Source organism: Hakea prostrata, chromosome 4 (assembly GCF_041222555.1).
Source record: "Hakea prostrata isolate BN-2017 chromosome 4, UWA_Hpros_2, whole genome shotgun sequence".
NCBI lineage: Eukaryota > Viridiplantae > Streptophyta > Magnoliopsida > Proteales > Proteaceae > Hakea > Hakea prostrata.
Window position 1 is genome coordinate 5,125,446 of NC_142603.1, and position 12,284 is coordinate 5,137,729.

The window sequence follows — 12,284 nt, forward strand, 5'->3', positions numbered from 1 at the left end:
GCTGCCATCTACCTCTGCCGCTGGCCACCTCCTCTGTCACCTACTATCTCCATCGTAGCTCCCACCAAACAGTTGTAGATCTCCCACCAAAGTCTTCTCAACTCTCCCCCATTTTCCCTCAAAATTCCATCAAAATCGTGGGGTTTTGAGAGGGCTTGGGGTGGAAAAAATGAGTCTCGACAGGGATTCCACAGTGGCTAGAGTTGTCAAGTGAGTTTCTTGCCCCATGCAACCAAAAAGGTAAATATTTGGAATTTTTTGGAAATCAAGGACAACTTTCCCACCCTTTTTATCCACCCCAGTTTATTCCTGCAAAAAAAATGCAGCCTTAAAGGATTATATAAGGGGATAGAAGAAAGGTAATTTATTTCTTCCATCTATCATATATCCCATTTCTAAAATTGATTTTTGCTATTCATCTAATTATTGTGATGATCATTCTTTGTAGTTTGTCGTCCTCAAAGTGTTTGGTTAAATTTCTCATCGAGTTTTAGGTGGGTTTCTGCAAAAGCAAGCAAGAAGAGGGTAGAAAAGGAAAGGAAGGAGCTTATCTCTGTTTATAGCTGAAAAATGGCAAGGATGCTACCAGGGTGACTGGCTCGAAGAAGAAGAATGCATCACCATTCTTCAAGTCAACTTGATTTCGATTTGTCACCTGAAATCTGATTCTCTCTTTAGAGACTTTAGAGGAAAAGGGGTAATTTTTGGCAAGGGAAGGTGGAGGTGGTGATTGCCGGCAAGGGGAGGGGTTGGGATGGTTTCCAGCAAGGTAGGTTAAAGATGGGTGAATGGAGAATCCCTTCATCTCATAAAGATTGGGTATGGGAGAGTTTGAATGGGGGTAGTTATGTCATTTTACTCTAATGAGGGTAATATGGTCATTTTACTCGTGACTTAAGGGCTGTTGGCATGGCGGGATTCAAATACAAGATTCAAACTACCAACGGGTATAAGTGTTGGTGGAACGCCCTTTTTTGTCGCTGTTTTGTGGCTTGTGCCGGATTTCCCCCCGTTCTTCCCGTCGATCTGGTTTTCCCGGGATCCTTCTGTCCGTTGTCTCTGTTCTGTCCCCCCAGAATCTTTGATGGAATGTTAGGAGTATGCAACTTGTAATTATGAGAGTGTGTAATCTATAATTTATGGCATTAAAACGTGCAATTTAGAATTTAACTTCTGCTAAAGTGTGCAATATGTAAAAAAAACCACTATTTGTAAAGTGTATTCGTATTGAATGTGATGATTTGTTGTTTGAGGTGATTTGGCAACATCCATCTGAGGCTTGGAGATGTTGAGGGGTGATTTAATTACAATTGAAGAATGACTTAAAAAAATAATAATAAGGGCCGCCATAAAATTAACCTTAATAGATGTTGTACCGAATGACATGTGTATCCATATCGGATACTAACGAATGTGATACACGTTGATATGTCTCTTAATTTAACTGTTTAAATTGTATTGGCCAATGTAATGCAATACTTGATACTGGACGATAAGTCTCTTAAAATTACTTGAACAATACAATACTCGATATAGATACCGTAAATCTTGAGGACCCAAAGTGTTTGGGGTACTTATATAGCGTTACCTCGATGCTTGTTTGTTGTTATATCCTTTTGGCGGTTATCCTCACGAACCATTCAATCATCCATATAGTCACTCCAAATCGATTACGTTGATCACCCCTAACCCCTAATGGATGTACATCCGTGTACCACACAACTTGGATTCCATCTGAGGTGTTGGCGAGATGATCTATAGCATGATCCTAACCTTACATCGTACCCTGATTCGTCTTGGAGGTGTAATCCAACTTGATCAAGCTTGGGTGTGAGATGTGTGTGGGGAGTTTTCCTTGTTTCATGCGACCTATGCCCTTATCCAAGTCACTTGTGGGGAATTATGTAGTGTTCCCAGGTAATTGTAGTATGGGGCTGGTCCAACCAAGTTGAAGCCGGGTGATCATTCTAAGCATACCAGATATGTATTGGTTAATACGGTATCATATCATGAGATAACTTTTAAGTTTTAACTTTGCTTGTTACAAATATAACTTCAGATGATTCTCTCGGAGAGATATGATCCATGTTGCTATGCTCTAGCTAAAATATTATTCTCAACTTCATAGAGTAGATGTTTTCCACTTGCTATCATTTATGGTTTCACTTGAGAAAGGTTTGTTATGGAAAACCGGAATTGGTACATCAATTAAGGTATGGAAGCATAAATGGATTTTGAAGTTAGATGGCTTTCGAGTCACCACACCTAAATCCGAAGAATGTTCTATTGAGGTTGTGGCTGATCTGATTAATATAGTTGAGCGGACTTGGAAAGAAGATGAAGTAAGGAAATGGTTCCTCACCAACCAAAGCTGCAACAATCCTCAACATTCCCCTCTCTCTCTTTCTCTCGGATGATTCTCAAATGTGGGGTGGCACCAAAGATGGCAGCTTCTTTGTAAAATCAGCTTATAGATTTATTCAAGATTTGAAGGAAATTGAGGATAGAAAGGTTCCATCATCATCCAAATCTCACTCATGGAATTCAACAATTTGGAAAGAGGGGTGGAAATGCAAAACATTGCCTAAGATCAATAACTTTATGTGGAAAGCTTGTAATGAAAGTGTTGTTGTTTCTAAATAGTTGATCAAAAGAGGAGTCAAGATGGATGCAATATGTGGGAATGTGGAACGGAAGAGGAATCAATCACTCACTGCTTGCTTCATTGCACGTTTTCCAGAGTGGTATGGTTTGAAGCTCAATATCATGGGAAGTGTACATGGATTGCATACTAGCATGGCAGATTGGTTAAAAAGTGGGGACCAGGTTAGTCATCTGGCTTCACATAATGGTGAAAAATTAAAGAGCCTTTTTTCCTTTATCATTTGGTTCATATGGAAAGCAAGAAATTCAAGGGTAGTGGGGGAAAAAACATGGACTCCATAAGAAGTAGTATTGGCTGCTGAATCTGCCCATGCAAAATTTTGGGATGCTTTCAACAATTCGGAGCTTACTATGCCAAACATGCATGAGGCAACGATTTAGCCAAGTGCTATATGAAAATGTCCAGCTCATCCTTTTGTCAAACTAAACGTTGATGTATCTTGGATGCCAAAGACGAGAGTAGGTGGAATGAGAATCATCATTAGAGATGCACTTGAAAAACCACTTTTTGCTATGTTAAAGCTGAAGCAATTCACATCAGCTCTAGAAGGAGAAGCAACCTCTCTAGGATCTGGAATTACTGAAGCCCTTGGTGAACGGATTTGATTTCATCAAGGTGGAGTTGAACTGCAAACAACTTGTCAACTTTGTCTTGAATGTTAATTCCCTTAACCCAACATGGATTTTGCCCATTGTGGAAGATATAAGACTTATCTCCACTAAATTATTGGGCTTTAATCTCTAGGAATATCTCTAGAGGATCCAATGAAGTTGCGGATCACCTAGCCCGGAAGGCCCACTCAGTTTCAGACACGAGTTATTGGCCATGTTCCTCTAATTGGTTACTTAAGCTATGTTCGGTTCCAATTCATTTAGGACTATGTATTTTATGAAATGAAAGGCTTGATTAGCCCCTAAAAAAATGATAGTTTTACTTTTTGTGCTTCCGTTTCTTCATTTTGTTTGTCATCTGTTTTCATAGATTGTTTTATACAAAATATAACTTTGGATAGATTCTCTTGGAGAGCTATAACCCATGTTGCTAAGCTCTAGGTCAAATTTTATTCTCAACTTTGTAGAGTAGATGTCTTTCCACTTGCTTTCATCTATATTCTCACTTTTTGTGCTTCCATTTCTTCGGTTTGTTTGTCATCGGTTTCCATATATTGTTTTATTTGGATATGTATATCGAATCCCAATCACTCATGTCAATATTGAGTTTGTTGTTGTATTTGGAGTCTTGGACACTCTTCCAACACTTAGAAGTTTTATTTATTATATGTGATATTGTTTGAAGTTTCTTACAGCTATGGAGGATACTAGGGAAAATTACTTGATTAACCAATAGTAGGTTTGCCATTACAAAACCAGTCATCAATTATTTCACCATCAATCTACAAAAATGGCTTGCTTTATTGATAGATTAACAAAACCAACAAAACAATGTTCATTTCACTTCTTTCTTTTTTTATTTCTCTTCATTTTTTGGTTGTTGTTGCATCAATCACACATTTGCACGGTGCACCCACTCGCTTCTTCCCAGCATTTTTATCTTCCTCTTGGGCCAATTCTTGTTTCTATCATTGGACTACCCTCTCATGTAATCCCCACAATCCACTCCACATGTATTTTTCGCAACAACCCCACTTCTACCAAGCATATTGCAATTCTACTTCCACCTCTCCTTACGACCTACCTACTCCTTTTTGAGCTCTCAATAGCGTGCAACCCCCTTTATATTCTTCTTTTTGTGATCAACCTATCCCTTATTGTCGACGACAAATGAGACATTGTGTACCTTTGAACAAAGCAAATTGAGCTCATAGACTTTAAAATAGATCACTTGTTTCTCTATTGATCGTAGGGGGTCATGACTAGATCTTTCACTTGCTGGAACTACAACTCTTTTGCACCCTTTAACTCAACCGTGCAGGAATTCTCAGCAATGGTCACTTGAGGAGTGGAAATGGTGATCGAAAAAAAAAAAAATAAATAAAAATTCAGGAATTGAGCCACATGCCTCTTAGGACTTTAGGTTGTGTCAAAATTACTGATGGAAGCAAACGGGTTTTTTCGTAAAATCACGAATCCTTGGAAGCCAATTCCAAAAAATTGTGGAAGCAAACGCTACCTTAGGCATCAAACAAGAGAGACTCATCGTACATCATCTTCATGTGAAACGCCGGTTTGGCAAACAAATAACCAGGGATTGAAAGGTCATAATTCCGTAACGGAGGCATTTCGGAATTATTATTTTAATACAGTCTGAAAAACTTATATTTCTAATAACAAAATGTATCTTATATGTAAAACAGAAAACCATTTACCCAAAAAAAAAAAAACAGAAAACCATTGGTGTGGTAGGCAAATTCTTCTTACACCTTACCCCCCCTCCTCCCCCAAAAAAGGGGGAAAAAAAAAAACTTCTTACACTGCCGCCGCAAGGGCCCTCAACGTTTCCGAATCAAAAAAAGCGAAACGATTCCACTAAATTCTCAACGCAGCAGCTTCGAATATGCAAAATGGGATCATGGAGAACGCTATAACTCAAGCACCTGGAACGTAAAATCATATCTAGCAGATCCTTGTGTTTTCGTTTCAGATCGCATTGTTCATCACATCAGATCGATGTGAAACGAATTTGAAAAGCCCTACCATAAGCTAGCAATCAATACAATCTAGACTAGGGCACCTGAATTTTAAACGAGGACGGTTTCTGCAATCTCGACTGTAGCAGATTATTATGGAAGAATACGCCGAAGAGTTCCGCACTCCTCCAGTTACTCTGATTTCTTTGGTAGGATGTCCGGAGCTCCATCCAACAATTTCAACTTATCTTCACTCTGAGCAGCCCCCAATCAATACTCTGGCGTTGCCGGATTTCTCGAAGATCTCGATTATGGGCAGGACGCAGAAGGAAGCTGCAGATTCTGGTCAACCCGGTGGAATTTTGAAGAGAGACTGGTTACTGAAGCATCGAACCAAGGTTCCGGCGGTTGTTGCTGCTTTGTTTAGTTCGGGTCAAGTTGCCGGTGATCCTGCACAGTGGCTACAGGTCTGCACCGATCTTGAAAATCTAAAGTACGAATTCGTTCTTCTTTCCCTTTTTTATACTCCTCATACTTAACATTTCTTTCCATTAACTACCAACTCTTCTTCAGTTAGACAGTAGCTCAAACTGTAAATTTGGTGCGCTATTTTTTTTCACTAGGAGACATGTTAGCATACCTTCTATCTGTAAGAATAGAATACTATCGGTGAATCGTTGAAGTCTCAGTCATGTAGTGAAGCTGAATGAATGTTCTTATGCTTGTGTTACCTCATAAAACCTGAGGAAAACTTGAGGAAAGTAATTGATCTCGTATTTGGTTGGCAGGACTGCTTTTCACAGTTTAAGTCAATAGACTATACTGTAGATAAACTTTACTGGTCATACCCTCTCTCTTATTTGAATATGAGAATTGTAAAGCATTTTTATTTATAAACAATAACTTTATCAAGGGAGATAGGATAACAGATAAGCCTCCACATTTTGAATAATGGCTGCCCCGCATGTGTTGTCAGAAGGTGTTTTTGTGGAGAAAATATTGATGGAGGAGGTTGATTGTGCAATGAAGCCATAATTTGTCACTAGTCATCAATTTTCAATGGCTAGTTCCATGGGGAGAAAAGGGCAATAACTGAGACCCTCTTTGGGTTGAGTGAATCCGCACTTGAGTCTGAGGTCCTCCTCTAGTTGAGTAAGTGAACCCTCAAGTGATCCCTAAGTTAAATGGTCCCTTTTTTACCCTTGTTATCTTGTACTCAGTTCTTCATTTTGGCTGTAGAATTTTCTATGTATATTTAAGTTTACATTGGAGCTGCATCAGTCCTATGTTTTGCCTGGTTCTTCATTTTGGCATTAGAAATATTTTGCTTCATTCTTGTGACATGTCAGACGCAACAGATGAATGAAAGAAAGAGCTAGTAAAAGTGGAAGAAGAAAAGTGAGATACAATTAGAGGAGTTAAAGCTCACCAGGGCTTTTTTGCAAGAAACAACAAGCATTGGAATATGATAGGGCAACAACCAGAGGAGCAGAAAAAACTGAACGTCAGTTCAGTAATTGCAGCTCCAGGCCTCTAATCTGAACCAATGCATGTGTGAAGCTCCCTATCTGCTTCTAACAGCTAAAAACAAGCCCTGAAATTTTCTGAAGCAACTCAAAGAGCATCTGGTTTATCTCAATTAAGTGGTGCTGACTACATGGATCCATGCATAGACAATGAAACACAAAGGAAATAATCCCAAATGTATTACAAGTTTACAACAACAATGACATCAACAACTCAGCTTTATCTCAATTAAGTGGTTCTGGCTACATGGATCCATGCATAGAAAAAAAAATAATAAAAAACAGTGGAAAAAATAAATTAATAACAACATTAACAATAACTACTTTGCACTTTTCCCATTTAGATAGTGTCTGCTGCATGAATCTTTTACTTCCAATCGTCTCCATTGGTGGTCATACTTGAAACAAGATCTAAACTATGCATCTCTTTCTTCACCACTTCTCCTAGAGTCAATTGGGGCCTGCCCCTAGCTCTTCTAATACATTCAATTTGAATGAAGTTTCACCTCCAAGCTGTAGCATCAGAGTGCCTCCTTTGAATGTGACCTCTCAGATGATTCTTTGTACCTTACCTTGAACCAAGGCGACTCCCAAATCAGCTTTATATGCTCCTTTTTTATTTTATCCTTGCTAGTTTTGCCACACACCCATCTGAACATTTTTTGCTTCTAATTACTTGAAATGAAGGGCTATATATGGAATACAAAGGAAATAATCCCAAAGGTATTACAACAACAACAACAATAAGCCTTGTCCCAACTAAATGGTATCAGCTAAACAGATTCTTGCCTTCCAATCAGTTCTGTTTGATGCCATGCTAGATACAAGGCCTAAGCTATGTATATCCTTTTTCACCACTTCTCTGAAGGTTATCTTAGGTCTACCTCTAGCTCTTCTAGTTCCTTCAACCTGGATTATATATCACTTCTCCGTCCAGGGGAATTTATAGGGCTCTGTTAAACATGGCTGTGCCACCTCAAACAATTTTCCCGAAGCTTATCACTAATGGGAGCAACTCCCAGACCAACTCTAATATGACTATTCCTTATCTTATCCTTCCTAGTTTTGCCACTCATACATCTTAGCATCCTCAAATGTATCCTTACCATAAAAAGAAAGAAAACGAATTATAATCCAAAAAGGTTACCATTAAGTTTGATAGTCATAGTTTACTTATGGATCTACTGTTTTTCTTGTCATCACAAACATCCTAATGTACTGGTAAATAACTTTCATAAGCACTATGCTTGGGGTACTTCATGTTCCATAAATTCTATCTTTGAGATGCCCATTCCTTTCATGTTTTCAGTTTTGCCTTTGAAAGCAATATTTGGCCATACACTTCTTCCTCCTTCGGCCAATATACTACAAATATAACAGAGGAGAAGGTGTGGGAGGGGCATAGGGCAGCATGGGGGTGGAAGGAAGGAGTAGAGGGTGGGGGAAGAGGTATTACACTGTTGAGGGCATGGAAGGGAGTAGATGGTGGGAATAGATGAGCTGGAGGAGGAGATGCAAGGAGTAGGGAAGTTGGATGCAAAGGCTGGTGAGACAACAAGAAGGCATGGTAGTGTTCCACTCACTAAAGGCAGAAAAGATAACAGCTGAATCTAATTTACCTTCTGCCAAATGACCACATGTAATGGAGGTGGTGGTGGGGAGCTCTAGAATGAGCAGGCAGTGGGGGTAAAAAGGGTGTGTTGACTGTTGAGAGCTTCATGAAGAAAGTGAGCGAAATTCGGGGAGGGGGGTTGCAGGAGATTATAATGGAGGGGAAGCAGAGCAGGAATGTGGTGGTATAGGTAAGACCAAAGAGATTTGTTGTGGTGCAGGGACTGAGTAGAGGGCAATGGAGGGAAGGGCACTGCTAAGCGAACCCCAAATTGTAGTTCTTGAAACATGAGATGACATGGTTGTACTTTCTTTGAATGTTAGGTACCAAGCTGTGATTCACCCTTTTTCCTATTATAAAATTCTTCTTGTTGTTATCTATACCCTTAAAGAGTTACCAAGCTAAATATTTTCACGTTTATTGTAAAACCTTTAATTAGATGTATTTTCTAGTGATTCAGCTAAAATTCTTAACTTTAATAATATTTGAAACTAGTAAAACTTTGGCTCATTTGTGTTGCTGCCAAATATTTTATTCATTGGTAATTGTGCACTTTAAATTTTTTTTACCTTTGTCACCTTTTTTTGTACATTGTTGGCCCTTAGGCCTTAACAGATTGAGCCCTTAGGATAAGCGGTTGTGACTTGGTATCAGAACCAAGAGGTTAGATGTTTGTTCCCCCTGAGTACCACCTGATGGTGTCACGTGTGTGGCTGTGTGCATGGAACTATGTGCGGAAGGGGATGTATTGATGTACGTCGTCCTGGTGCTTGCTTAATGAATTGGGCTTTTAGGATAAGCAATTGTAACAACTTCTTCTGAATTGATTTATTTTTCGTCTTTTTGGCCACAATTATATTAAAGAATATTGAATTTGTCTTTTATTCAAATGTTTCATTAAGATGTTAAGGTTTATCTTTGTGTATGGTTCTGTTATATGTTTTTTGCTGTCTGTAGAATTGTGGTTCGTGGAAGGAACAGTAAATTGGTTGTGGTGGTCGTTCAGTCAACTGAAAAGGGTATGCTATTTTGTCACAACATTACCATCAAACTTCTGTTCGAATCTCTCTTTAGTGAAGCTGTTTGTTATAATTCTGAATGAGCTACAAGTTGTCAGTATACTGTAGTTTTTGTTACTTGTACTTTTGGATCTCAAGTTTTCAGGTATCATACAATTCATACCCACATTAATCTTTGGTCATGGAGTTGCTGAACTTTTGATTATAGGTTTCCAATATTCTTACCATTTGTGACATACTGATGCAGTTCTAGACTGTTAGGTGACTAACTGGCCAATTACCAGAATTTGCTATGAACAATGTAATTTGACTAGGTCAAAATAGTTGAATTTGGTCAATTTCCGGGGGGGGGGGGGTTTGATGGTGGGATGATATTAGGTAGTTTTTTGGATGAATACATTTTTTTTTGGGGATAAGTGGTATGTTAGGTGTAGGTTTACTCTTAACTAATTCTTTGTGAAAACTGTGTCAGTTTTAGTGTAATAGCAGGTGGGAGAAAATGGAAAGTTAAACTTGTGGGAGAACCTAGAGACCTGTGGAAGTAAAAGATATGGGGGAAATGAAAAGAATGGGAAATACCTATCTTAGGTTAGAATAGGGGCAATAAATTATTGATTTTGTTTGCAGAAGAGTTAACACCAACCTCAACCTGTTTCGGATCAAACACTTATCCTGCCAGCCTTAATGAAACGCAATAAAGATTCTTTAATGGAGAACAAGATAAGAGCAGCAAAAAACTATTCATTAAAAAACTTAAATAAAAATTAAAAAAAAAAGAAAAAGAATTGTACACTAGCAAGGAAAGGTCTCACATACTCCATGACCTATTAGGTAACTGTTGAATCTAAGAAACTTAAATAAACAATTAAAAAAAATAGATTTCTACACTAGCAAGGAAAGGTCTCACGTACTCCATGACATATTAGGTGACTGTTGAATCTAAGGAAAATAATTTCAGAGTGTAATAATTTTATTCACAGCCCAGTAGGATTTTTTTTCCTTTAAGAGTTACATCTGAGAAGAAACTAATCAGGATCGTTTTAGAACTAAAGAGTTTCAATCCAAATATGTCCCCATAGGATTTTTTTCCCTTGACAACATTCCCCCTCAAGTTAGTGCATAGATATCAGACATGCCCTTTTAGCCAAAATAAGGTTAAATATACTCTTGGTAATCCCTTAATGAAGACATCGGCTAGTTGATCACCAGACTTCACAAGGGGCATATATTTTACGCCACTTTCCAACTTCTTTGATGAAGTGTCTGTCAACCTCCATGCGCTTTGTCCTATCATGTTGCACTGAATTATATGTAGTGCTTATAGCTGCTTTGGTGTCACAATAGAGCATCATAGGAAAAGGAACTAGAACATTTTGGTCTTCAAGTAGACCATGCTACCATAACAACTTAGAAGTTAGAACTCCCTTGAACCATAGCTCGAAACTTTGCTTCGGTACTCGATTATGGGCCATGCTTATAGGTGCTCTGTTGTCATAATAGAGCATCATAGGAAAAGTTGGAACATTTAGGTCTTCAAATAGACCGTTTAAGTATGTAACATAAAAGCTCACAAATTTGTTAAGCGATAGCTCTAAATTCTGCTTCTGCATTGGATCTTGTGACCACTTTTTGTTTCTTGTTGCACAAGTGACTAGATTTCCATCAATAAAAGCACGAAACCCTAAGGTGGACTTTTGGTCATGTGAGCTTCCCCAATTAGCATCTGTGTAGGCCTCGATATTGAGATGATCATGTGGGTATAAAAGGACTCCTTTACAAGGGGTAGACTTCAAGTGATAAAGAATATGAAGAATAGCAACCATGTGAGTGGTGTAACATGCATAAATTGATTGACCATACCCACTGCAGCAATATCTGGTCATTTATGAGAGATGGTTAAATTAATATCTCACAAGTCTCTTGTGGCAATCCTATGAGCAGGTTTTTCAGCTTTTTCCTTGAATTGAGCAGTAGGTTCCAATGGGGTATCACAGGGATGACAACCTTGTAATCCTATTTTAGATAGTTAGTCTAGGACATACTTACTTTGAGATAATTATATACCCTTAGTGGAATGATCAACTTCAATCTCAAGGAAGTACTGTAACTTCCCTAGATCTTTTATTTCAAACTCATGACTCAAGAATTTCTTCAACTGTATTATCTCACCACCGTTGTTGCCTATAGTGACCATATCATCAACATAGACAATTAAGATGGCTAGCTTGGCATTTATCCTTCTGCTGTAGAGGGTATAGTCAGCCTTGCTTTGTTTGTAATCTTAATGAAACCATAGGTTTATGGAACCTTCCAAACCATGCATGAGGAACTGCCTTAAACCATATAATGCACGAGTTTTCTTGTCAAAAAAACCTAGGGGAATCTCCGCAAAGCTTCTTGTAGCGTTGCATGTAAAAAGGCCTTTTTAACGTTTTGTTTTTAGATCTTATCCTAAGTTCACAGCACATTATAACAACATTGGTACTTTTGTCTAATTTGGCAACAGGTGCAAACTTTTCTTGGTAATCAGTTTCAAATGTTTAAGTGAATCCTTTAACCACTAGTTGAGCTTTGTAATGGTCCATTGGTCCATTAAATTTCTATTTCACTATAAGCACCCACTTAGAGCCAACAGGTTTGAGAAAGAACAAGTTCTCAAGTTCCTTTATTTTGTTTTATTTATTATTATTATTATTATTTTTTTTGGGGATGAGCGAAATGGTCATTAACTAAAAGCTCGGAGGGTAAAAAGAATGTACAAGAGATAAAAGAAAGAAGGGGGGGGGGAGAGGGGGATTACAATCTACCAGAAGGCATCAAGGAGCACCCTAAACCCCAGGAGACAACCCAAGGAGACAACAATATGCTTGTTCAT

General features: G+C 38.4%; 1 protein-coding gene across 1 annotated transcript in view; it reads left to right on the forward strand.

Moving 5' to 3' along the window:
• The first annotated feature begins 5,042 nt into the window (after positions 1 to 5,042).
• The window catches only part of LOC149017297 (trafficking protein particle complex subunit-like protein), a 30,247-nt gene continuing 23,005 nt past the window's right edge, over positions 5,043 to 12,284 (forward strand). Inside the window, exons 1-2 of the mRNA XM_089151627.1 lie at positions 5,043 to 5,745; positions 9,348 to 9,409. Coding sequence (XP_089007753.1) covers positions 5,408 to 5,745; positions 9,348 to 9,409 — 400 coding nt within the window. The 5' untranslated portion in view covers positions 5,043 to 5,407. The remainder of the gene's footprint in view (positions 5,746 to 9,347; positions 9,410 to 12,284) is intronic.